This window comes from Pristiophorus japonicus, chromosome 3 (assembly GCF_044704955.1).
Source record: "Pristiophorus japonicus isolate sPriJap1 chromosome 3, sPriJap1.hap1, whole genome shotgun sequence".
NCBI lineage: Eukaryota > Metazoa > Chordata > Chondrichthyes > Pristiophoridae > Pristiophorus > Pristiophorus japonicus.
Genome location: NC_091979.1, coordinates 265,361,565 through 265,386,807, shown reverse-complemented (window position 1 = coordinate 265,386,807; position 25,243 = coordinate 265,361,565). Strand labels below are relative to the sequence as shown.

The 25,243-nt window shown below is 45.0% G+C and overlaps 1 protein-coding gene across 1 annotated transcript in view; it reads right to left on the bottom strand.

Moving 5' to 3' along the window:
* The window catches only part of gucy2g (guanylate cyclase 2g), a 130,770-nt gene that overhangs the window by 28,778 nt on the left and 76,749 nt on the right, over positions 1 to 25,243 (bottom strand). Inside the window, exons 13-16 of the mRNA XM_070873982.1 lie at positions 21,852 to 22,023; positions 15,591 to 15,731; positions 5,275 to 5,467; positions 488 to 662 (exon numbers count right to left, since the gene is read on the bottom strand). Coding sequence (XP_070730083.1) covers positions 488 to 662; positions 5,275 to 5,467; positions 15,591 to 15,731; positions 21,852 to 22,023 — 681 coding nt within the window. The remainder of the gene's footprint in view (positions 1 to 487; positions 663 to 5,274; positions 5,468 to 15,590; positions 15,732 to 21,851; positions 22,024 to 25,243) is intronic.

Sequence of the window (25,243 nt, the reverse complement as noted above, 5' to 3'; positions counted from 1 at the left end):
GATTTAAAGTAGTTACTAGAGGAATTAGAGGGGAGTTGAGAATAACAAATTTCACCCAGAGAGTGGTGGGGGTCTGGAACTCACTGCCTGAAAGGATTGTAGAGGCAGAAACCCTCATCACATTTAAAAAGTACTTGGATGTGCACTTAAAGAGCAGGACTATGAACCAAGAACTGGTAGTTGGGATTAGGCTGGGTAACTCTTTTTTTGGACTGGCATGGACACGATGGGCCGAATGGCCTCCTTCATGTGTCATAATTTCCCTATGATTATATGATTCTGGGTGCACCGCTTTGGACCTCCCACAATCCGTCGATATTGCACCTACTTTGGGCCCGAACCATTGTTTCAGTTTTGATGTTTGACTTAAATCAAGTAAGAGTTCAAAGGGAATGAAAAAGCTAGAGAGTAATATATCCCACAAATAAATGATACACGAGAAAAAAATTAGTGATATAAACATTTCAATCAAATTGATTTTGTTTACCTGTATTAAGGCCTATGCGAAGTTTCAGTTGTATATTATCTATGTGCCTTATCTTAAAGATCACAATGGCACTGAGAAAATGCAAAGACATTGTGGCAATTTCCCCAGCATGTTGCATTCCATTGCGAATGGGAAGCCCACTTGCTACCATGTAAGCATCTCCAATTGTTTCAACCTGCAGTCAAGGTAGAAGTAGTACAAGGCAGAATTTTTCACAATTAGAAAGAGCGGTGCAAACATCTGGATTAACGGAGGTGAACGGATATTAAAAGGATCTCTTTTCCCCCTTTTAAATTGGATTAAAATCTTAAAAAGGAAAATGGCAGCAGGCTTGATTGACTATACAATAATGCCATCACAGCACTAATCACGGTAGTGTACACTGTTTAAACTTGCTAAAAGTTGTCGTCAATCCAGACATTTTAGATCATTCAAGAACCATATACTGCCAATAGAAACGATATCTAAATTATGTAATCGGTTGCACAAGTTACTGGACAGAAGTAATCATGTCAGCATTTAACATTGCCATTCCCATGACTCTTCCCTCTTGCCTATGTTCCTGCTTGCAGTGACTTTCAAGTGCAGATGCATCCAATAATTTCTGACTGGTCTTTGGTCCTATAGCAACAGCTTGTCACCATGGAAAAACAAACTAACTGTGACCATTATACATCTTCTGGTAAAAATCTCATAGAGACTGAATATTTAAAACAGTTTAATATAACTTTATTGTGATGGTCACAAAATGCTAAGATTTTCCACTATATTTGATATTCCACGAGTGGGAGGAACCAAGAAAATAAAGCCAAGTGCAAATATGACAACAGTGGGCCTGAAATTACAATGCTTTTGATGTTTGACTGAAATCATGTAAGAGTTCAAGGGGAATGAAAAGGCTACAGAGCAATACATCCCACAAATAAATGACACACGAGAAAAAAAATAAGTCATATAAACATTTCAATCAAATTGATTTTGTTTTACCTGTATTAAGGCCTATGCGAAATTTCAGTTGTATATTATCTATGTGTCTTATCTTAAAGATCACAATGGCACTGAGAAAATGCAAAGACATTGTGACAATTGTGGCAATGTCGGAAGCCTTCTGAAAGACCCCACAAGTTCTAGGTTTTCACATGGGCTGCGCATGCGCAAAAACCCATAACTTGCGATCTGTCAAGTTTCGCATTGACAGATCGTTTGCACCTGCTGCAAGTTAGGCTATTTGCCCAACTACTATCCAGCAAATTACCACAAAACCCCTACACCTGGTAAAAGCAGGGTTAATAAAAATGCTAAAATAAAATTTAAAATGATTAAAACATACACATACATTTAAAGTTAATTTAGGTAAATTTTGGCCTGTTTTTCAATGCTTAAATTTTTTTTAAAATTAAATTGTTATTTAAAATGCTTAAAAGGGTCTTTTAATTAACTTTTAACATGGGGAAATTTATTTTTATTTAAGTAATATGAATTCTTATTTATTTGGGGATTTCTAATATGCTTCTGTACATAAATGGAATCCCCATAAGCATCATAGGAATCCCATTTTTTGATTGATTAACTGGGCCCACGTGATCCCAGGGATGCTTGCGAACGGCCTGCACCCCTGGGATCCGTGGGCCTTTACACAGGCGTATGCCACAGGCCTGAGAAGGGAACTCTCCATAGCTATGGGGCCAGGAGGTAAATACGCAAATATTTAACAGGTTGGAGGCGTACTCAGGAGGTACACCTCCGACTGCAAATTCAGGGCCAGTGTTTTCAATGGGCACATAGTGGAACTCTGTACTTATTATTTTACAAAACCAATGGAGAAAAAAAATGGTAATTTTAAAGGACGGATGTTGGAGTAAGTTACTCACTTATCCCATGTGCTTAATTGCCTCTTTATTTACGAAGAATAATAATTTTATTTAATCTAATAATTGTACTACATCATCATCATAGGCGGTCCCTCGAAACGAGGATGACTTGCTTCCACGCCAAAAAGAAGGATGAGTTCACAGGTGTTTCGAAAGAAGAACCCGAACTACATCCTCAAGGGTGGAAGATGCCTGTGCGTGGATTTTTTTTAACGTGTGGTGGCCGTTGCACACCACACGGGCTTGACAGAGCTAGGTCTTGGTCCAGTGGTAAGGATTAACCAAGACAACTGGAGAACAGCTCTGCTGCATGGACCTAGTGTGCACACACATCACAGTGTGGGCAGGCCCGTGCTGCCCCTGGGCACCTGGCCCCGAATGCGCGCCTCCCCTGGGCCCTGATCACATCCCTCCAGTCTCTCACAGCTCCTTCGCCCTGATCTCGCCGCTCCTGCTGTATCTGCCCACACTCCAATCACCGACCTGGACCTTGCCAATGTCACTCTTCGCTGCCGTTGCCCTCCTGCACCAGCTCGCGCTGTACTTTGTATTGGTACACCGCCACGTTGACCATGGCCGCCACTCGCCGCTCCTTTTATGACCCCGACCTGCCGTTGATGGTCTCTCGCAGGTCGGGACCTCCACTGTACTACACCAGGATGCTGAAACCTGAACAGCTGAATTTATTGAGGACTATAGGTAATTAAACCAGATTGAGGGAGATCTTCATGGTTCTGTGTCATTAAGACTGGATGGAGTCATTGGGCTAGAAATTGCGGTTGGAGGCATACCTCCAGAGTACCTCTGACCCGTGAAACAATTACGAAAGTACCTGCTCGTGGCCAGGCTGCGAAAATTTGTGGCCTTGAGGTGGAGGGCAGCGTAAATGCCCACGGATCCCAAGGATGGAAGCAGTGCGGTATTGTACCTGGGATCACGTGGGCCTGATCCTCTAATCAATGATTTCCACAATGACTTTTGTGCCCAATGGCTGGCCAGTCGCTGGGCAAATAGCCCGACTCTGCACCAGCAATTGCTTTTTTTGGCCCCTACGGATGGCCTATCAATGTGTACGATGGCCTATCAATGTGTACATTGATATGCCACAAATTCTGGATTTCAAGCGTGCGCAAGCGCTTGCGGAAATCATTCCACCAATCTCAATAAAAATTTAATTTTTTGATAATTGTTTACATCATTAAAACTGTAACCAGGCCAATATTTGCATAAACTAATTTAATATAGTGTATGTGCATAAGCTGGGATATGAAAATGTTTAATTAATGACTTAGATAGCCCCTTACACTGATGCAAACAAGCCCTGTGCCTGCTTGCATCAACCGTAAGAATTCCATGCACAATCACTGGCCAGTTGCTGGGCAAATGTACTAGCGATTGCTTTTACATGACCCCTGCGGATGGCCTGTCAATGCACATGTTGACGGGCCGCAAGGTCCGGAATTCACGCATGCGCAAGTGCTTCCGGACATCCCGAACTTGCAGGGCATTTCAAAGGCAATACGGCAGAGTGCTCTGAGAGTATGTCGTCATACCCACTGCAATTTCGGGACCATTATATACAGTTGGGATGATTCTATATAATGAACCTTGAACAAGTTAAAACTATTGACATTGAAATGTAAGCATCTGAGATGTGAATGAAGAGACTGAGGCTAGGAGACCATAATTCAAGCGTTTTGATCTAGTATCGAGCACAAGATGTGGGATCCCAGGAACAGTCTATTTAAAACAATGGAAACACATCTGGGTAGTAGCCACCAGGGTCTTGTAGTGCATCAATGCCTTATTGATATTACAGGTAAAGTTTACTTCAGATGGGGCTAAGCACAGTAAAATCTTACAGGGAAACATCCTTACGCAATGTCTACATGACACTTCAGTGGAGTGACACTATAGCCCATAAATCCAGGTCGGCTGCTTCACGCGGGCGATCAGGTAAAAAACTTTTAAAAAGATGCGCGCTTACCTGAAGCTGCTGCGCCCACTCGAGTTCCCGGACCTGAGGCCTCCACTGACCGCGCATCGCAGCGCGTGCACAACAGGACGTGCACAGAGCTGGAACTGCAGTTACATGGCTCTGAGCAGCCAATCAGGTAAAATATGTTCTCATTCATAATAATGGGAACTCCATAAGTTGGAGTTCCCATTATTGTGAATGAGAAACCCGCCCCCCCCAATCATACAAACCATTAATAAAAAATAGAAAAAATACACTACATAGTTAACATTAATTTAAATTAAAGTTATTTATATATTATTATAAATAAATATTTTCCGATTTTTACATTTTTTTTTCAATTATGCTTGAAAATAAATTTTACATAGTGGGCAGAGATTTTAAAAATAAAATGTGCTTTTTAATGTAATTTTTTATGTTTTAACTGTGTTTTAAAACTCTTACACCTGTAAAAGTAGGCTATGCACCTGCTTTCATCAGGCGCAAGAGTTTTCAGGACATTTGCTGGGCAAGATATGGGTAAATACCGTAATCTTGCCCTTGTAAATGTCCTGGCTGCTGAGATAAGGAAGATCTGTCAAGCTCCATCTTGACAGATTGAAAAGCTGGTTTTCAGTGCATGCGCATTGTGCGCTGAAAACCGGCTTTTGCGATGCCTGCCCAGGTCCGTAGACACTCCGTACGGACCCGGGAGGCCGGAATTTCTGCCCCTATGTTAATGTCAGAAATGTTTTGCTGTGTCCAATAAAAATACTCAGGAGTGACTTGACCCCTTTCCTTGTTCTTTGATCATTTAGTCGTGTCTTCATTTGTCAAATACGGTAAAATCATGTAATTATTGCACCTTAGTTTATGTCCATAGAAAAGTCAGGGGACACATAACTGAAGTTCAATCAACATTTAGTACATCCAGCATAATCCAGCAAGCATTTTCCTACCTTGTATACATCATAAGACTTGATAATGCCATCGAATAAACTGTACAGGTCATTGAGCATATCCACGACCTGCAGTGGCGTGCTGATGGAGCATAGGTTTGTGAAGCCAACAATGTCAGAGAAGAAGACAGTAACGGATTGAAAGAATTCTGGCTCCACGGGATTTTCTTGCATGAGCTGCTCTGCAATGAATCTGTTGATAAATAGAATGGTAAACATCATCCAAAAAGTCAACAGGCAACTGCTTTATAATCTAAAGAAGATCCCTGAATCTTTGAAAACATGATGAAATATCAACCTAATACGTTAAAAGTCTGATCTTCAGTTCCCTCCCCCCCCCTCATCCCTCAGGGGTATGAATAAAACATTTGGGGCTAGAACCTCCACTTTTGAGCTTATCGCCCAAAAATGGGTGATAAAAAAGAGTTTTCAGATCGCCGGCTTCTCGCCCATTCTCAAGACACCTAGTTTACATTGTTGAAAATGGGCATTACCGCGAGCAAAATCAAACAAGCGGTAGCGTTAAATTTTTCTGACCTTCTGCTATAAAGTGTGGCCGTCCTTAGCAACGTCATGGCAACGCTCGAATCCCGCGATTCAGGAGGTCAAGGGTCATCATGACATGCGCAGAAGAGAAGACAGAGAGGGAGCTCAGAGGCACTGAAAGCATGTGTGGCTGTGGTGTGTGTTTGTCTGACTGTTGTGGGAGGCACGACGGAGATTCACCAGCAGCAAAAAGCTCATTATGCACCAAGAACATAGTTGGCACCGAGTTTTTGTCCAACAAATAAGATATAACGTGTAAGGAATGGAGGAGGCCCTGGAGCTGGTAGCCAGGAACACTGGTGGCAGAGGGCTCCCAGTGGTCCCGGAGCGCCGCACTGCACCCCAAGGTGCGCACCCCCATTGCCAGCCACACATGAGAGCCAGCAGCAACATCTTGCTTCTGGCTCAGAGCCCGCTCCTACCTCGGGACCGTCCTCTCTCGTATCAGTCCAAGCAGCACTTCAGCCATCACCATGCCCCCCAATGAGGCATCGCCTGAAGACCTCCTCGGCCAGGGGGCTTGGAGTTAGGAGGGGAGGAGAAGTGGGGGGGGGGCGGAGAAGGGTTGGTTTGTACAGAAATACTGATGATCTCAGAATAATGTTCAGTTTAAATGTTTTTTATTTAACAAAACCTTGCAGCACATTGGCTCTGATAGCTGCACCATTACACGCTGATGATTCCTTAACATAAAAGGGTATAATCACACTTAACTTCAATCAACTTAAACTTTAACTGTCACCAAGGTTGTTACGCCCATAATAAAGTAATGTGATTGAGTACTGTAGACGTGAGGAAGTGTGACCTTAGTCACTTTATTCTAACTCCAGGATGCTGGGATCCCTTGGGACTCCAACAGATGCGCCCTCTGGTGGTGGTAGAATGCTGGTTACACCGGGTTGCATACATAACATCACTCCCTCCCAAAGTCAATAGTACGCTTATTTACAGGGTGAGACGATCTGGGGCTTTTTGCTCCCGAGTCAATCGTCTCGGTACAAATGCAGGTGCAGGTGAGTTGCTTGGGCCTTTGCTGGGCTGCTGTGCAGCTGGCCTTGCTGGGCTGCTGGGGATGATGAGTTCAGCTTTGTGGTCAACCGTCATGTTGGTTGCCACTTGTGTGTGTATCGGAGGGTCGAAGTTGGTGGCGTCCTATTCAGGTTGCTCGTGGCTGTCTGTGAATCGCAGTTTGGTTTGGTCCAAATGTTTTCTGCAAGTTAGTCCATTTGAGAGTTTGACCTGAAACGCCCTACTCCCTTCTTTGGCTATGACAATGCCAGCAAGCCATTTGGGACCCTGTCCATAGTTGAGTACAAATACAGCGTCATTGACTTCAATATCACATGACAAATTTGCGCGATCATGGTACATGCTTTATTGATGCCGCCTGCCCTCGACGTGATCATGGAGATCAGGGTGGACAAGAGAGAGCCTTGTTTTGAGCGCCCTTTTCATGAGCAGCTCAGCTGGGGGAACCCTGGTGAGCGAGTGGGGTCTGGTGAGGTAGCTGAGCAGGACTCGGGACAGGCGGGTCTGCAGGGAGCATTCCGACACACGTTTCAAGCTTTGCTTGATGGCTTGGACTGCCCGTTCTGCCTGGCTGTTGGATGTGGGTTTGAACGGGGCAGATGTGACATGCTTGATCTCTTTGCGGGTCATCAATTCCTTGTATTCAGCACTGGTAACGCACGGCCAGTTGTCGCTGACAAGGAAAATCAGGCAGGCCGTGCATGGCAAACATGGCTCGTAGGTTTTCGATGGTGGCAGTGGACGTGCTTACAGACATTATTACACACTCAATCCACTTAGAATAAGCATCCACAACAACCAAGAACATTTTGCCTAGAGACGGGCCAGCGAAGTCAACGTGGATCCTAGACCACGGTTTGGAGGGCCATGACCCCAAACTTAGTGGTGCCTCCCTGGGTGCATTGCTCAGTTGAGAGCAAGTGTTGTATTGGCGTATGCAAGACTCCAAGTCTGAGTCGATGCCGGGCCACCACACATGGGATCTGGCTATAGCTTTCATCATTACTATGCCTGGGTGGATACTGTGTAGGTTGAGTATGAACGTTTCTCTGCCTTTCTTGGGCAAAACCACGCGATTACCCCACAAAAGACAGTCCGCCTGTATGGACATTTCGTCTTTACGCCGCTGAAATGGCTTGATCTCTTCATGCATCTCCACTGGGACAATGGACCAGCTCCCACGGAGGACACAGTTTTTTTTACAAGGGACAGTAAAGGATTCTGGCTGATCCAGGTCCTGATCTGGCCGACCGTAACGGGTGACTTTTCGTTTTCAAATGCATCCATCACCAAGAGCAAGTCTGCAGGCTGTGCCATTTCCACCCCGGTGGTGGGCAATGGTAGCCGACTGAGGGCATCAGTGCAGTTCTCTGTGCCTGGCCTGTGGCGAATTACATAATTATATGCAGACAGCGTGAGCGCCCATCTTTGGATGCGAGCAGAGGCATTGGTATTGATACCTTTGCTCCCTGAGAATAGCGATATGAGCGGCTTATGGTCAGTTTCTAATTCAAACTTAAGCCCAAACAGATGCTGATGCATTTTTTTTACCCCGTAAACGATGCCAGAGCTTCTTTTTCAAGCATGCTGTAGGTCCTTTCGGCCTTGGACAAGCTCCTGGACACATAAGCGACCAGTTGCAATGTTCGTTTGCCTGTTGTAACACACACCCGACCCCGTACAAAGACGCATCGCAAGCTAGCACTAAACAAGCTAGCACAAGGATCATACAGGACAAGCCGTTTGTTGGAACATAACAGATTTCGAGCTTTCTCAAAAGCTGTCGCTTGTGATTTCCCCCATACCCAATCATCTCCCTTGTGTAGCAACACATGTAAGGGTTCTAGCAAGGTGCTTAAACCGGGTAGGAAATTACCAAAATAATTGAAGAGTCCCAGGAACGACTGCAGCTCCGTCACGTTCTGTGGTCTCGGCATGTTCTTGATGGCCTCCGTCTTGGCGTCGGTGGGTCTGATGCAGTCTGCCGCAATTCTTCTCCCTAAGAACTCGACCTCTGGCACCAGGAAAACACACTTTGAGTGTTTCAACCCGAGTCCCACACGATCTAGCCAACTTAGAACTCTTCCAGGTTCTGCAAGTGTTCAATGGTGTCCCGGAAAACCACGGTGCGTGGAACCGACTTTAGCAGACTCTCCATGTTCCTTTGAAAAATAGCTGCAGCTGATCGAATCCCAAATGGGCATCTATTGTAGATGAACAGACCTTTGTGCGTGTTGATGCAGGTGAGGCCTTTCGAAGATTCCGTCAGCTCCTGCGTCATGTAGGCCGAGGTCAGGTCCAGCTTGGTGAATGTCTTCCCTCCTGCCAGCATCGCAAATAGGTCATCTGCCTTGGGTAGCAGGTCCTGGTCCTGCAGCGAAAAATGGTTAATCGTTACTTTATAGTCCCCGCAAATTATGACCGTGCCATTGCCCTTGAGAACCTGGAAGAATCGGACTGACCCACTCATTGAATTCCACCGGCGCGATGATGCCCTCTTGTTGCAGCCTGTCTAGCTCAGTCTCCACTTTCTCTTGCATCATATATGGCACCGCCCGTGTCGTGTGGTTGATGGGTCGTGTACCGGGAATCAAGTGGATCTGCACCTTCGCCCAGAAAAACTTCCGAAGTCTGGCTCAAACAATGACGGAAACTTGCTCAGAACCTGGGCACATGAGGTGTCGTTGGTGGACGAAAGTGCTCGGATGTCTTCCCAGTTTCAGCGGATTTTTCCCAGCCAGCTTCTGCCGAACAATATGGGGCCATCTCCTGGTACTATCCATAGTGGTAGTTCATGCACTGCTCCATCATAGGAGACTTTTACTGCTACGCTGCTAATTACAGGGATCAGCTCTTTAGTGTAAGTCCTCAGCTTGGTGTGAATGGGGCTCAGCTTGGGCCTGTGTGCCTTGTGGCACCACAGCCTGTCGTAGGCCTTTTTGCTCATGATGGACTGACTCGCACCCGTGTCCAATTCCAATTGTATGAGAGATAAAGCTACACAGAATCCAAGCGCCTGGGCGCTTTGGAATTCCGTTCAGTTGAACTTTTAACATAATCGGTGGACATTTCGTACTGAAGATGTGTACCCCATACACTTCTGCCTCCTCGGTTTGAGTCTCTAGTTCAGTTTAATCTGCCATGGATTGGTCTTCCTCTGCAACGTGGTGGTTTGCAGAGTTTGCAGCTCGCCTGCACTTTCGCTGGAGGTGTCCCATTGTTCCACAGCCTTTGCACCTTTAGTGTTTGAAGCGGCATTGAAGGGCTCGATGATCACCTCCGCAGCACCAACAAGGTGCTAACTGCCTCGCATTAACGCTTGATGGCGGACTCTGAGTCATCTGAGGTCATGCAGCTGCAGGCGTGTACATTCTGCCATATACATGCCTGCCTGAAAACGACGTTACTTTGTGTACAGTACTTGCCGAAACATCTTTATGCTGCGAAATTTGTTTGGTGTTATCGCTGGTGGACATAAATGCCTGGGCTATCGTTATGGCTTTGCTCAGGTTCGGTGTTTCAACAGTCAATAGTTTGCGAAGGATAACCTCATGGCCAATGCCAAGCACAAAAAAGTCTCTAAGCATTTGCTCCAGGAATCCATCAAATTCGCAATGTCCTGCAAGGCGCCTTAGTTCGGCGACATAGCTCGCCACTTCTTGGCCTTCAGACCATTGACATGTGTAAAATCGATACCTTGCTATCAGAACACTCTCCTTCGGAATTAGGTGCTCCCGGATCATATGATTTGGTTGTTGGATTCACCGGAGCAAGAAGATTCTTCATGAGGCCATAGGTTGCTGCCCCGCAGACGGTGAGGAGGATAGCCCTTTGTTTGGCAGCGTTCACACTCCCTTCCAGCTTGTTGGCCACAAAGTATTGGTCAAGTCGCTCCACGAAGGTCTCCCAATCGTCCCCTTCTGAGAATTTCTCCAGGATACCAACAGTTCTCTGCATTTTCGCTTGATGGTTCGTTATCTCGTCACCAGTTGTTACGTCCATAATAAAGTAATGTGATTGAGTGCTGTAGACATGAGTAAGTGTGACCTTAGTCTCTTTATTCTAACTCCAAAGTGTTGGTACAACATGGGAGGCCTGCTTATATACAGTGCTCCCAAGGGATGCTGGAATCCCTTGGGACTCCAACAGATGCACCCTCTGGTGGCGGTAGAAAGCTGGTTACATAGGATTGCATACATAACAAAGGTGATGCCCACCATTGATGTATGACCTGCACACCCAGCAGTGTGTCAGCCTTGTAAATAGCACCAACGTTCTTTCAGTCAAAGCGATCATTGATGAGCTCCTGACATAAGGCTCTTACAGCTATCATGCCACCATGGGCCCTTTCATGTGGTCTTCAGGGGGGCAGGGGCATGGCTTCAGCTTCAGCCTGATTGGCTGGCCCGATGTCAGTGTCCGCCTCCTTGTCCTCCTCTTCCTCTCTCTGGTGAGGTAGGCTGTCAGACTCATCAGGCAATTCTTGTCCCCGCCTGATAGCCAAGTTGTGTAGCATGGAGCAGACCACCATGAATTGATCTACCTGCTCAGGGTGGTATTGGAGCTCGCCTCCTGAGTGGTCCAGGCATCTAAAGCATTGCTTCAGCACTCCAATGGTTTTCTACACGATATTACAAATTGCTCTGTGGCTCTCGTATCGCCTCTCGGCCTCGGTGTGGGTGTCATGCAGGGGGGTCATCAGCCAGGTGGCGAGGCTATATCCTTTGTCCCCAAGCATCCAGCATTGACCTTGTGGCTGATTGTTAAACAAGTCAGATACAGTGCTCTCACGCAGGATGTGCGCATCATGGATGCTGCCTGAAATTGAGCATTCACTGCCAGTATAATTTGCTGGTGGTCGACAACCAGCTGGACATTCAGGGAGTGGAATCTCTTGCGGTTCCTGAAAACCTCGGCATCCTCAAAAGGTGCCCGCATCGCAATGTGCGTACAATCTATTGCTCCCTGCACCTTGGGGAAGTTGGAGAATCCCAGAGCCCTCTCACTCTGTGCCTCCCTGGTCATAGGGAAGCTGATCAAGTCCCTCCTGCATACGTACAGGGCTTCAGTGACCTGTCTAATGCAGCGATGTGTTGCATGCTGAGAAAGTCGCCAGCTGTGGCCTGAAAAGAACCTGAGGCATAGAACGACAGTGCCGCAGTGACTTTGACCTCAATGGACAGTGCAGGCTGCTGATCTGCCCTTATCAGTTGGCATACCTCAGATAACCGCTTTGTGGAAGCGCAGTCTCCGAAGGCAGGTGGTGTCGGGCAAGTAGGGGTAATACTGCTTCTCCTTGTACTTGCGGGCGGTGTAACGTCTGGTCCTCCTCATCTGTCTGTCTCCCCATTGCAGTCGCTCTCTGTTTTCCACCGATTGCTCACAAACAAGGAATGTCCTGACAAAGACACCTCTTCAATTCCAATCGGTCACAGTGTGGTCAAGATGTTTTTAGAGATGTTCTCATCAACTCCAAAGACCTGCAGAGTACATCTGAACTCCACTGAGATTGAAGCACAGCAGCCTTTTAAAGGACGCGGCATGTGATCTACAACATGGCGTCCATGACGCTGTGATTCGTTCCAGTTGTTCCACTTTTTGTGAGCGGTCTTTTAGCGAGCGATATTGTGGGCAGAATGTGTGCGAGATGGTGAAATTGACTACGGGCGATCTCAATGACCGCCAGTTTGGGTAAATATGCTCTTTACGACAAAAAACAGTTGCCGGGCGTTAATATTGAATCGGCGTTAATTCCAGGCAGAAAGTAACGCTGGGCGATATTATGGCCGTTGAATTCGCCCATTCTGCTGATTACGCCCAAAAAAGGTGGGCGGGCGGGAATATTTTTTCTCAGCGTTAAACACATGGGGAAAGTAACGCTTGGCGATAAGTTTCCGAAAAATGCCCGCCAGTTTCCATTTTGTGCCAAAGTGGTGATATATGGGTATTATAGGTCATTTCAGCGGAAAAATGGGTGTTAAGTGGGCGTTAAGCAGGCACAAAAAGTGGAAGTTCTGGCCCATGATGTACAATGAACTGAAATTGGATTTTGGTTTAAAATTCAGGCCTGACCTGTTAGTCATGTGACTACTTGTGTCTAACCATAGAGTATATATAAAATGTGAATGGCATGTCAAGACTGAATATTAAGTTAAAAGCCCATTTAGCTGCATTGCATCCTAAAAGGTCATAAATTTGCCTACACCATGTAACAACCCAACCTGTCGACAAATGTGTGAAAATCTAATCATTTAGTTGATCACTTTAGATGAATGTATTACGTAAAGAGGCAAAACTAAACCGTACTGTCAATTTGGATATTTCCACTCTTAACAAAATAGTGTTTCACTGGCAGGTTAAACTGTTGCAAGGCGCACAATTATGGAGTGTAAATGGTGAAGGAAAAACATTTATATATTATAAAGCAGGCTTGTTAAAATGTTATAACTTCACAATATTATTAAAAGCAATCATTTTAGTATTAAAAGTACATTGACCCAGATTTTGCTGTCAAAATAACAGTGAAACTAATGGGCACTTGCCATTATTTAAGCATAAATGGCAAGTTCAGGTGACGGATCGATGTGCGGTTAAATGCCAATAAAAGTTGCTGTCCGAGATGCACCGCTCTGCCGTTAGCTTCGGGGAATGGGCATCTCGCTGCCTGTCTCAGCATTGAAATGCATTGAATGGCTTGGAGAATCTCTTTTTGCGCAGTCGATACCAACTAAACTTGCCAGAGAAAGTTAAGTCTTGTTATTACAAGCACAAGTACCGTTTTAATGACATAATAACTTAATTACTGCCAATCTACCTCTCTGGCACTGAGAATTAACTATTAAAAGTGTGGAGGCTCATTCCTTCAGGTATTACTTCTTGTTGGCGATTTTAAAAATGTTGATTTTAAAATAAAATTTTTTTATTGGCCCTGAAATTGCGGTCGGAAGCTTCCCCGCGGGCAATTGGCACCGACCTGAAACATTTCTACGAAATTACCTGGTGGTCCGGGAGGAGCGTGGGTTTCCGATGGGGGGGTCTTCTCTTCCCGCGCTGCGAAACGCGCTTCCGTCCTCTAGGTTCCCACGCAGAACGTGCAGTCACGTGTGACTGCTCAACCAATCAGGTGCAGTATTCTCAATTAATAGCAATGGGAACTCGGCATCTACAAGTTCTCATTGCTATTAATTAAGAAAAAAAACAAATACAATAACACCAAATAAAAAATAAAAAACACACCTCACATAATTAAAATTAATTGACATTAAAGTTAATAAATATCTTGGAGAACATTTTTTTTCCGAGTTTTTAAAAAAAAAATTAAATTATGGTTTAAAATAAATTTAACATAAAATAAAATGTGTATTTTTAATTTTATTTTTTATGTTTTAAGTGTGTTTTAAGACTCTTACACCTGTAAAAGTAGGCTATGCGCCTGCTTTTATCAGGCGCAGGAATTTTGAGGACATTTGCTGGGCAAGATATGGATAAATACTGCAATTTTGCCCTTGCAAATGTCCTCGCTCCTGAGCTGCGGAGGATCTGTCAAGCTGGAGCTTGACAGATTGGAAAAGCCAGTTTTCAGCGCGTGCGCATTATGCGCTGAAGACCGACTTTTGCGATGTCTTCCCGGGTCCGTAGACACTCCGTACGGACCTGGGGAGGCCGGAATTTCTGGACCAATAACTTTACCTTTGACTTTTTTCTCTTACTCTTAATCCAGACCTTTTTTTCCCTCTCTTTATTTCTCTTTCTGTAGCAGATTTGACAGTAAATTCACCCATTCTAATTTACACTTCCTTCTCCATCAATCCCCCATTTATTTCACATTCCTTTAATCTGATTGGTTAAGGAGATGCTTGCCCAACGAGATCTCTGCGCTCCTTCAATTCTGGCATCTTGGGCATCCCCGATTTTAATCACTCCACCATTGGCAGCCATGCCATCAGCGACCTTGGCCCTAAGCTCTGGAATACCCTTCCTAAACCTCTCTACCTCTCTCTCCTCCGTTAAGACACTCCTTAGAACCTACCTCTTTGACCAAGCTTTCTATCCTAAAATCTCCGTATGTAACTCGGTGTCAAATTTTATTCAATTCACTTCTCTGAAGTATCTTGGGACATTTTACTACGTTAAAGGCGCTATATAAATGCAAGTTTTGTTGTTGTGGTTGTTGTCTCAGGTCCCAGATGCCCTGTTTCCCTCGCTGCGCCGTTATCAGCTTGCACTTTCAGTAACTTGCCAAGCAAAAGATTTAAAACCCTAAATGTGGAAAGACAAGTCTAACTAACGGCAGACGCTTATTGATAACCTGCTACAGCAAAATCTGGGCCATTATGTACAAATTCAATCTGAATTTGTTAAATGAATGTGTTGTGTGTTCCAGAAAGCCAGTCACATGATGTTCACAAGACTCAATAAAACCCCTGTTGATTGAGTTCAGGTTCTCCACAATGAGGCGTGCAGTTGTGGGCCTGGCGGATGAACTGGTTGTGTTCAGTTTGTTGTTAAACCTTTGCTAATAAACCAGCTAGTTCTTTACAGCAAATATGTAGCTATGAATTCTTAAGCAAAGAACCCATGATGCAAATACACTACACGCAGAATCTTCTTGTACATAATTATCATTGTTCTATTTATATTTAGATAAGTGGTTTTAAGTACTACAGATGAGAATGATATTTTCTGAGGAGATACACTTCCTTGCAGAGCTTCTCAGATGTCAAACATCTAGGAGACAATACCTGGGCAACAGGTTGGACAGCAGCTGATCTGTCTTCCCCTTCTCCACCATGAGTTGGCTTGTCCTTTCTTCAACTACTTTTTCCAGATGATTAGCATATTTTTCCAGTTTAGCTACCATATTATCGAGAATGCTCACTTCACTGTAAAAAAAAAAGATAAATATCTGATTAGAAAAACAGCACTCCTGAAACGCACTTAGCTTCTTCGTTCATTTTTGCCTCTTTTGCAGCAATTGGAATCCAATACTTGACAATCTTTGTTGTCTGAGCTCAGCTGTGATGGCCATTCAATCGCAGCTGAGCAAATGTTGACTGCTCATTGGCTGAGTGGCTTTCATCAAACTGAGGAGCAGCTGAACAATTGAAGGAAGTGCTAGTAGACGAGGTCTCGCAGACTTTCAGCCGTTGACCAATCGAACACACAAAATGCAGCAAAACAAAAAAACAAAATACTGTAGCTGCTGGAAAGCAGAAATAGAAACAGAAAATGCTGGAGACACTCAGAAAGTCAGGCCGCATCGCTGGAGAGGTGGCGGGGGGAGAGCCCTGAGAAGGAGCATGCGCTTGAGGCCTTCCGAGACAGGAGGGCATACTTGACACTCGTAATAATATGATTTATGTTTATCAGTGTCCTTTGCTTTATGGTTAAGTTCTTTATTAGTGTCATGTATCTTACATTATTATATATAACGGTATCCTAACATGCTATACATGACTGTAATAAGATATGACCTGTAACCACCAGCATACCTTACCACCAGGGGTGCACTTGCAAGAGACAGGTATACAAGAACAGGTCTCAGGCAAGTGCAGCATTCCAGAGCTGTGAAATAAAGGTGCAGGTCCAGAGTGACCTTGACTTCACTACATGCCTCGTGTGAATCTGTACTAAGGGGACAGGACTTTACAGTGGCGACGAGTTACGGGATTACAGAATCCACAGAATGGCGAACAACGGATCAGATGTAAAGTACAATGCGGGAGACAATTGGGAGGACTTTATAGAAAGGCTCCAGCAAAGCTTTGTAACCAAAGACTGGTTAGGCGACGATAAGGCAGACAAGAGAAGAGCCCATCTCTTGACCAGCTGTGGCTCGAAAACATACGCTTTCATGAAGGATCTGTTGGCACCCGAGAAACCAGCAAGCAAGTCGTTTGAAGAATTGAGCACATTGGTAAGAGGCACCTGAAGCCAGTGAGCAGCCTACAGATGGCCAGACATAGGTTCTACAACTACAGACGCTGTGTGGGCCAGAGCAGACCCGACTTCGTGGCGGAACTTCGGAGGTTGGCTAGTTTATGTGAGTTCTCTGATGAACTGAGGAGAGAAATGCTGAGAGACTTTTTCATTGAAGGAATAGGCCATGCAGGCATATTCCGAAAGCTCATAGAGACTAAGAACCTGACCTTAGAGGCAGCAGCACTGGTTGCACAGACATTCTTGGTAGGGGAAGAAGAAACTAGGTTGATTTACAATGCAGGTACGACAACTAACGAAATATCAGAACAAGAAGTTCACAGCACCAAACAAGCTGCTACCTCCACACACAGACAAAACCGGGAAAACAGGCTCTCGACAACAGGCAGAAGCCATCAAGGGCGACAGGAATGGCCGTTCACACCTCATCAACCCACAATGCGAGAAATCAACTACAAACTGAGAGAAGCTCAAGAGAGATCAGCCAGATGCAGTTCATTCTTTGGGAACACTTTGAACAATGGAACAGGTCTGGGCTGGAGGTGTGGGGGTGGGCACTCATCAAGGGGATGTCGATTTCAGCAGGCTGTTTGCAGAAATTGTGAATATACAGGGCATTTGGCCCGCATGTGCAAACAAACGGCAGCTTGGTTGGTATACGAATCGGATGGGTCTGAAAGCGGACCAGAAGATGGTAGGGACAGTACCCGGGACACCGATGTACAGCGGGTCAACACGATCAATGGCCGCTGCTCCTACAACAGCACGCCTCCTATAATGATGAGGGTCCTACTCAAGGGGATATCTGTCAACATGGAGCTGGATACGGGAGCGAGTCAATCTCTCATGGGCGCTCAACAATTTGAACAACTGTGGCCGCATAAAAAAGACAGACCAAAACTCACAAGGGTCAACACCAAACTAAGGACCTATGCCAAAGAAATCGTACCAGTCCTCGGCAGCGCCATGCTCTCTGTCACACACAAAGGGACAGTGAACCGACTTCCCCTGTGGATTGTCCCCGGAGACCCCCCAGCACTGCTGGGGAGTAGTTGGCTGGCAAAACTAAACTGGAAATGGGATGATGTCCATGCCATGTCATTAGAGGAACGGACCTCCTGCTCAACAGTTATAAAGCGATTTGAACATCTCTTTCAGCCAGGTGTGGGCACTTACAAAGGGGCCAAAGTCAAAATCTACATCACACAGGATGCTAGACCGGTCCATCACAAGGCCAGAGCTGAACCCTATGTGATGAGGGAAAAGATTGAACACGAACTAGATAGGCTTCTGCGGGAAGGCATTATGTCACCTGTGGAATTTAGCGACTGGGTAAGTCCCATCGTCCCAGTCATGAAGCCTGATGGATCCGTACGAATCTGTGGGGACTACAAATCTACCATAAACAGAGTCTCCCTACAGGACCAGTACCCGCTGCCCAGAGCGGAGGACTTATTTGCCACATTGGCTGGAGGTGAACTTTTCTGAAAATTCGACCTCACATCTGCGTATATAACGCAAGAATTGACCGAGGAATCCAAGCTACTCACCACCATCAACACACATCGAGGCCTTTCCATGTACAATCGATGTCCATTCGACATCAGGTCGGCAGCTGCCATATTCCAGCGCAACATGGAGAGTCTGCTCAAGTCCATCCCGGGGACGGTTGTATTTCAAGATGACATACTTATCACGGGCAGGGACACCGATTCCCATCTCCGTAATTTGGAGGAAGTACTAAAGCGGTTGGATCGGGTAGCCCTACGAGTCAAGAAATCCAAGTGCCTGTTTCTCGCACCCGAGGTTGAATTTTTGGGCAGAAGGATTGCCACTGATGGAATCCGCACAACAGAGTCCAAAACAGAAGCAATTCGCCTGGCACCCAGGCCCCGGAATGTCTCAGAAGTGCACGCCTTTCTCGAGCTACTCAATTACTTTGGGAACTTTATGCAGAACTTAAGCATGTTGCTGGAGCCTCTCAACGTGCTACTCAGGAAGGGGTGTGATTGGTTTTGGGGGGACGCCCAGCAACGCGCCTTCAATAAGGCACGCAACCTTCTGTGTTCCAACAGTGTTTTAACTTTCTTTAACCCAGGTAAAAAGCTAGTTCTCACATGCGATGCGTCAGCGTATGGGGTCGGGTGCGTTTTGCAACATGTCAATAGTGCGGGCAAATTACAACCCATAGCTTATGCCTCCATGCACTTTTGCGGGCGGAGCGCGGGTACGGATTGGTTGAGAAGGAGGCGCTCGCGTGTGTGTACAGTGTCAAAAAGATGCACCAATACCTTTTCGGGGCCAAGTTCGCGTTAGAAACTGACCACAAGCCCCTCACGTCCCTCCTATCCAAGAGCAAGGCAATAAACGCCAACGCCTCGGCGCGAATTCAACGGTGGGCACTCATGCTGGCGTCCTACGACTATACCATAAGGCACAGACCAGGCACAGACAACTGTGCCGACGCGCTCAGCAGGCTACCCCTGGCGACCACGGAAGGGTCTGACGAACAGGACTGTGAGATAGTCATGGCAATCAATGCCTTTGAGTCCACAGGTTCGCCTATGACGGCTCGCCAAATCAGAGCCTGGACGGCCAGCGACCCTATGTTATCCTTAGTAAAAAGATGTGTCCTAACTGGTGACTGGGCAGAGACTCGCAATGCCTGCCCCTAGGAATTAAAACCCTTTCACAGGCGCATGCATGAGCTATCACTACAAGCAGACTGCCTGATGTGGGGCAGCCGAGTAGTCATGCCTCTACGAGGCAGAGAGGCATTTGTCCGGGAGCTCCACCGCGAGCACCCGGGGATCGTTCTCATGAAGGCCATAGCCAGAACCCACGTCTGGTGGTCTGGTATTGACGCGGACTTGGAGCTCTGCGTCCGAAGGTGCACCATTTGTGCCCAACTCAGCAATGTCCCCAGGGAGGCTCCACTGAGCCCCTGGCCCTGGCCTACCAAACAGTGGTCGCGGGTGCACGTAGACTATGTGGGCCCATTCATGGGCAAAATGATCCCCGTAGTTGTAGATGCATTTTCAAAGTGGATCGAATGCACCATTTTAAACTCGAGCACAACCTCCACCACTGTGGAGAGCCTCGCAACCATGTTTTCAATGCACGGAATCCCTGACATATTGGTCAGTGACAATGGTCCGTGCTTCACCAGCGCAGAATTCCAAGACTTTATAATTGACCACGGCATAAATCACGTCAAGACGGCACCGTTCAAGCCAGCCTCCAACGGCCAGGCGGAGAGAGCAGTGCAAATCATTAAACAAGGCATGCTTAAAATCCAAGGTCCCACGCTGCAGGGTCAGCTGTCGCGACTGCTGCTGGCATACAGATCTCGTCCGTACTCACTGACTGGGATCCCCCCCGCGCAACTGTTGATGAAAAGGACTTTAAAAACAAAGCTCTCATTAATCCTCCCAGACATGCACGAAATCGTTGAGGCAAAGCGCCGTAACCTAACTGAGTACCATGACAGAAATTCGAGGGGGAGATGGAATGAGATAGGGGACAAAGTGTTTGTACTAAACTATGGCAGGGGTCCCAAATGGCTTGCAGGGACAGTAACGGGCAAGGAAGGAAACAGGCTACTGGTAGTACAAATGGACAACGGCAAAACCTGCCGGAGGCATGTAGACCAAGTCAAAAACAGATTTACCAACAACACTGCGGAACCAGAGGCAGACTACAATGTGGAACTCGCACCACACTTGGTGGACAGACAGAGGGAACAACCTGAGGAAAGGGCAATCCCAACAAACAGCCCAGGCGAGTCAACAACAATCACACCAATCGAAACAGACAGCCCAGGCGAGATACCAGCAACCACACCCAAAGAAAAACAGACACCAAGGCAAACAACTGAACCACAACTCAGACGCTCCATGCGAGAGTGTAGACCACCTGAGAGACTGAACCTATAAAGACAATAAGACCTTGGGGGAGGGTGATGTCATGTATCTTACATTATTATATATAACTGTATCCTAACATGCTATACATGACTGTAATAAGATATGACCTGTAACCACCAGCATACCTTACCACCAGGGGTGCACTTGCAAGACTCAGGTATATAAGGACAGGTCTCAGGCAAGTGCAGCATTCCAGAGCTGTGAAATAAAGGTGCAGGTCCAGAGTGACCTTGACTTCACTACATGCCTTGTGTGAATCTGTACTGAGGGGACAGGACTTTACAATTAGTTATGCCCCTTTAAATGGGGGGCACTTTATGAACATAAGAAACAGGAGCAGGAGTAGGCCATACGGCCCCTCGAGCCTGCTCCGCCATTCAATAAGATCATGGCTGATCTGATCCTGGCCTCAACTCCACTTTCCTGCCTGTTCCCCATAACCCTTGACTCCCCTATTGTTGAAGAATCTATCTATCTCAGTCTTGAATATGTTCAATGACCCAGCCTCCACAGCTCTCTGGGGTAGAGAATTCCAAAGATTCACAACCCTCAGAGAAGAAATTCCTCATCTCAGTCTTTAACTGCTACAGTCTGTGAAGTGAAGGTACTCCCACAGTTTCTTATGTTCTTGTGTCTTAAATGGACGCCCCCTTATCCTGAAACTATGCCCCCGAGTTCTAGATTCTCCCACAAAGGGAAACATCCTCTTAGCATCTACCCTGTCAAGCCCCCTCAGAATCTTATTTGTTTGTTTTTTATTTGATTACACTGGGGCAACCAGTGTCTCCTTGTTGGTTTATTTAGAAAAAGCATCTGCGGAGAGATAGGGTCACTGACCTTTCATCAGAACAGAGTTCTGATGCAATATGCATTATTGCCATTGAATGACACCCAAGAGCCTCACATTTATATCCTTATCATTCAACTATTGGTTTAAAGATGTGTTGCTTACACAGTTCTCTCATCACATAACAGCACTATCATAAATATATCCTTAATCAGACACCAAACAGAAAAAAATCTTAGAAACAGCTGCCCAACTGTGAATGTGAACTCTTAGCTAATTGTCATGAGATGTCAATGTGAAGAATAGTGAAAATTCCAGCAGTGTCAGATAGTATCTGTTTTAAGACTCACCCTTCAGGGCTGGCCCTTCGCAGTGCGTGTTTGATTGATTGAAAGTTTGGTCTTCTGTCTGCGCATTCATCCCAGCAGGCATTCAGCAGGGTGACAATCTGATCATTACATTTTTCACGGGACAATATGGGTCTCAGCCGTGCTACAGGGTTTATGATTTGAGCAATAATTTCTAAATACAATAAAATGAATAATGAAAAAATATTGTGGTTATTACTGCTAGTTAAAAAAAAAATCCCAAATATATTTCACTGACAAATTCCTCAAGTAATCTGAACAAGAACCAATGTCGAACCAGATCAATGGATTCAACATTTACTATTTTGTTAAGGTGGGATGAAATATATGAGTAGGTGTAGGCCATTCAGCCCCTTGAGCCTGTTCCACCATTCAATTAGATCATGGCTGATCTGTATCTTAACTCCATTTACCTGCCTTTGTTCCAAATCCCTTAATAACCTTGACTAACAAAAATCTATCAATTTCAGTTTTGAAATTTTCAATTGACCTAGCCTCAACATTTTTTGATGGAGAGAGTTCCAGATTTCCCTTGTGTGAAGATTTTTCTCCCTTTAACAGCTTCTAACACGTTATAAAGCCCAATTCCATTCAATACTTGAATTGTGCTTCCATATGTGGGGATACTCTCCCAACACCCCTCTCACACTCCGTGAACAGGGTACATGACAATCTTTGTTGTCTGATGGGCACCCACTCTCACATTTCTGATCTCTTCCCATTAATATTGATTGTAACCAGTGCTCCTCTGAAGTTTCCTCTTTTTTTCCTTCTAAACTACAAGTACATTTTCTTTCACATTTTTTCTCTGGCTTGCATCTTCATTGTACTGAAAACAAGACTATTCCCACTGAACTCTTTTGATCTTTGTTTTTCAACAATCTACAGCTTTTAAAGTCCATGCTTGGTGTCATCTAACCTTCATTTCATTCGCCTTCTAATCTTTTCAAACTTAGTAATATTCCGTAGTCTAGGTGACACAAGCATTCACATGGGTTTCTTAAACAATAAAACAAATCAACAATTCAGTGGAATATCCTTTGATGGTTTGCCCTCATGATTAAGTACTGGAACATCCAAACCCAGACTATATAAAGATGAGTGTAAAGATTAGAGGAGGCTGTTTGCTGGAATGCCTTGTCACTGATTTTGTTTAGCCCTGGTTTCATACAACGTGTAACTGAAATCTACAACATTACCAAGTTTTGTAAGATGCTCAACTAAATGATATCGTGTTACTGGCATTCTCTTCATTATTAAACTAAACTCGAGTAGCAAAGTCATTGTTTTATTATATTTCTACATTACTCCTTCTTTGTCATCTCTAAGCTATTTCCCAATCCCTCAGTCAGAATATTCTTCTGCTCACTTGAATGCAGTACTCCTGATGGAGTCCATCCACAGCTTTGTACAACTGACCCCATCTGAAGTATTGCGCTCAGTTTGGGAACTGAAGCCGATGAAGGATATATTGGCCTTGGAGGGGTACAATGCAGTTTCCCCAGAATGAAAGCAGGGCTTAAAAGGTTAAATTATGAGGACAGGTTGTGTATTCCTTTGAGTTAAGAGATTGAGAGGTGATCTAATTGAGGTCTTTAAAAGTGGAAAATATTATTTTCCATTCAGAATGACAAACAAATTGGAAAAAAAGTACCATAGTACCTGTGTAAAGCTTAGCACATCAGATTTATTACTCAAGTTGAGTATTAAGTGTATTCATGGGAATAAACACAAACCTGAATTCATAACCCAGGCTTACCTGAATTACCTGGTTTCAGGTGAACCCAGTCAATTCCAGCTTTTTTACTAATGCAGTTCGGGGGTCACCAATCAGTGCAATTGCACATCCACACAACAACCTTTTCAGGATTTTGAAAAATGGAAGGTTGCTTTCAAGAACACATTTGTTCAGGGCAGGTGTTTGTACAAATCGGGTGCGAAAACTAAACAGTGCCCACTTTTCAGAATCAACTGACGAGGATAATGCAAATGTAATTTGCAATACCAGAAAGCTTTTACAGTGTTTTGGAAATGTTAGACATTTTGTAGGTTAATTTGGAAGCATTTACAATTTAACATAAAGTTCATACTATTAAACAACTTAGAAATTTAAAACAAAACATTTAAATCCATTCAGAAAACACTGTCGAGTTGAAATTTCTGAGCATTCTTACCTTTATAGATAGTTCTGTGGCAAAACACATCAGTAAATGTTTCAAAACTCTGCCTGTGTTTTTCTCTCTTCTTTCTTTTATTCGCATGGAATTTACATCAGAATGTGCTAATCACAGTCTAGCTTTCTTAATTGTCCAAAACCTGAAACTATTTTCCAATTTCTCTCCATCTCTTTTTACATTCATGCTCCACCAAACACCATTCCCCAGCATAGACAACAGGAGTATGACATGTTCCCAGGCATCTGTCACAGCTGTGCTAGCAATCTCCACTAGGAGATGCAAAGAAACAATGCAAAGCCTCATCTTCATAATTTTAGTCGCTCTGTAGGAAAGTGCCTCATGACCGTTAAGAACAAGAATTAGGAGCAGAAGTAGATCATATGGCCTCCCCAAACTGCTCCGCCATTCAATAAGATCATGGCTGAACTTCAATCTCAACTCCACTTTCCCGTCCAATCCTCATATCCCTTGATTCCCCTAGAGTCCAAAAATCTACCAGCCTTGAATATACTCAACGACTCAGCATCCACATCCCTTTGGAGTAAAGAATTCCAAAAATTCACAGCCATCTGAATGAAGAAATTCCTCCTCATCTCGGTCTTAAATGGCCAGCCCCTTATCCTGAGAATATGCCCCCTAGTTCTAGACCCTTCAACCAGGGGAAACAAACACTCAGCATCCATCCTGTCAATCCCCCTCAGAATCTTATATGTTTCAATGAGATAAGCTCCAGAGAGTATTGGCCCAATCTACTCAATCTCTCCTCATTGGACAACCCTCTCATCCAAGGGATCAATCTAGTGAACCTTTGTTGCACCGCCTCTAAGGCATATATGTCCTTTCTCAGATAGGGAGACCAAAACTATACACAGTACTCCAGGTGCGCTCTCACCAAAGCCTTGTACAATTGTAGTAAGACTTCCTTCCTCTTGTACTCCAACCCCCTTACAATAAAGGTCAACATGCCATTTGCCTTCCTAATTGCTTGCTGTACCTGCATGCTAACTTTCTGTGTTTCCTGTACGAGGACACCTCAATCTCTCTGAACACCAACATTTAATAGTTTCTCAACATTTAAAAAATATTCTGTTTATCTATTCTTTCTACCAAAGTGAATAACCACACTTTTCCACATATTATACTCCATCTGCCACCTTATTGCCCACTCATTTAACCTGTCTATATTCCTTTGCATGC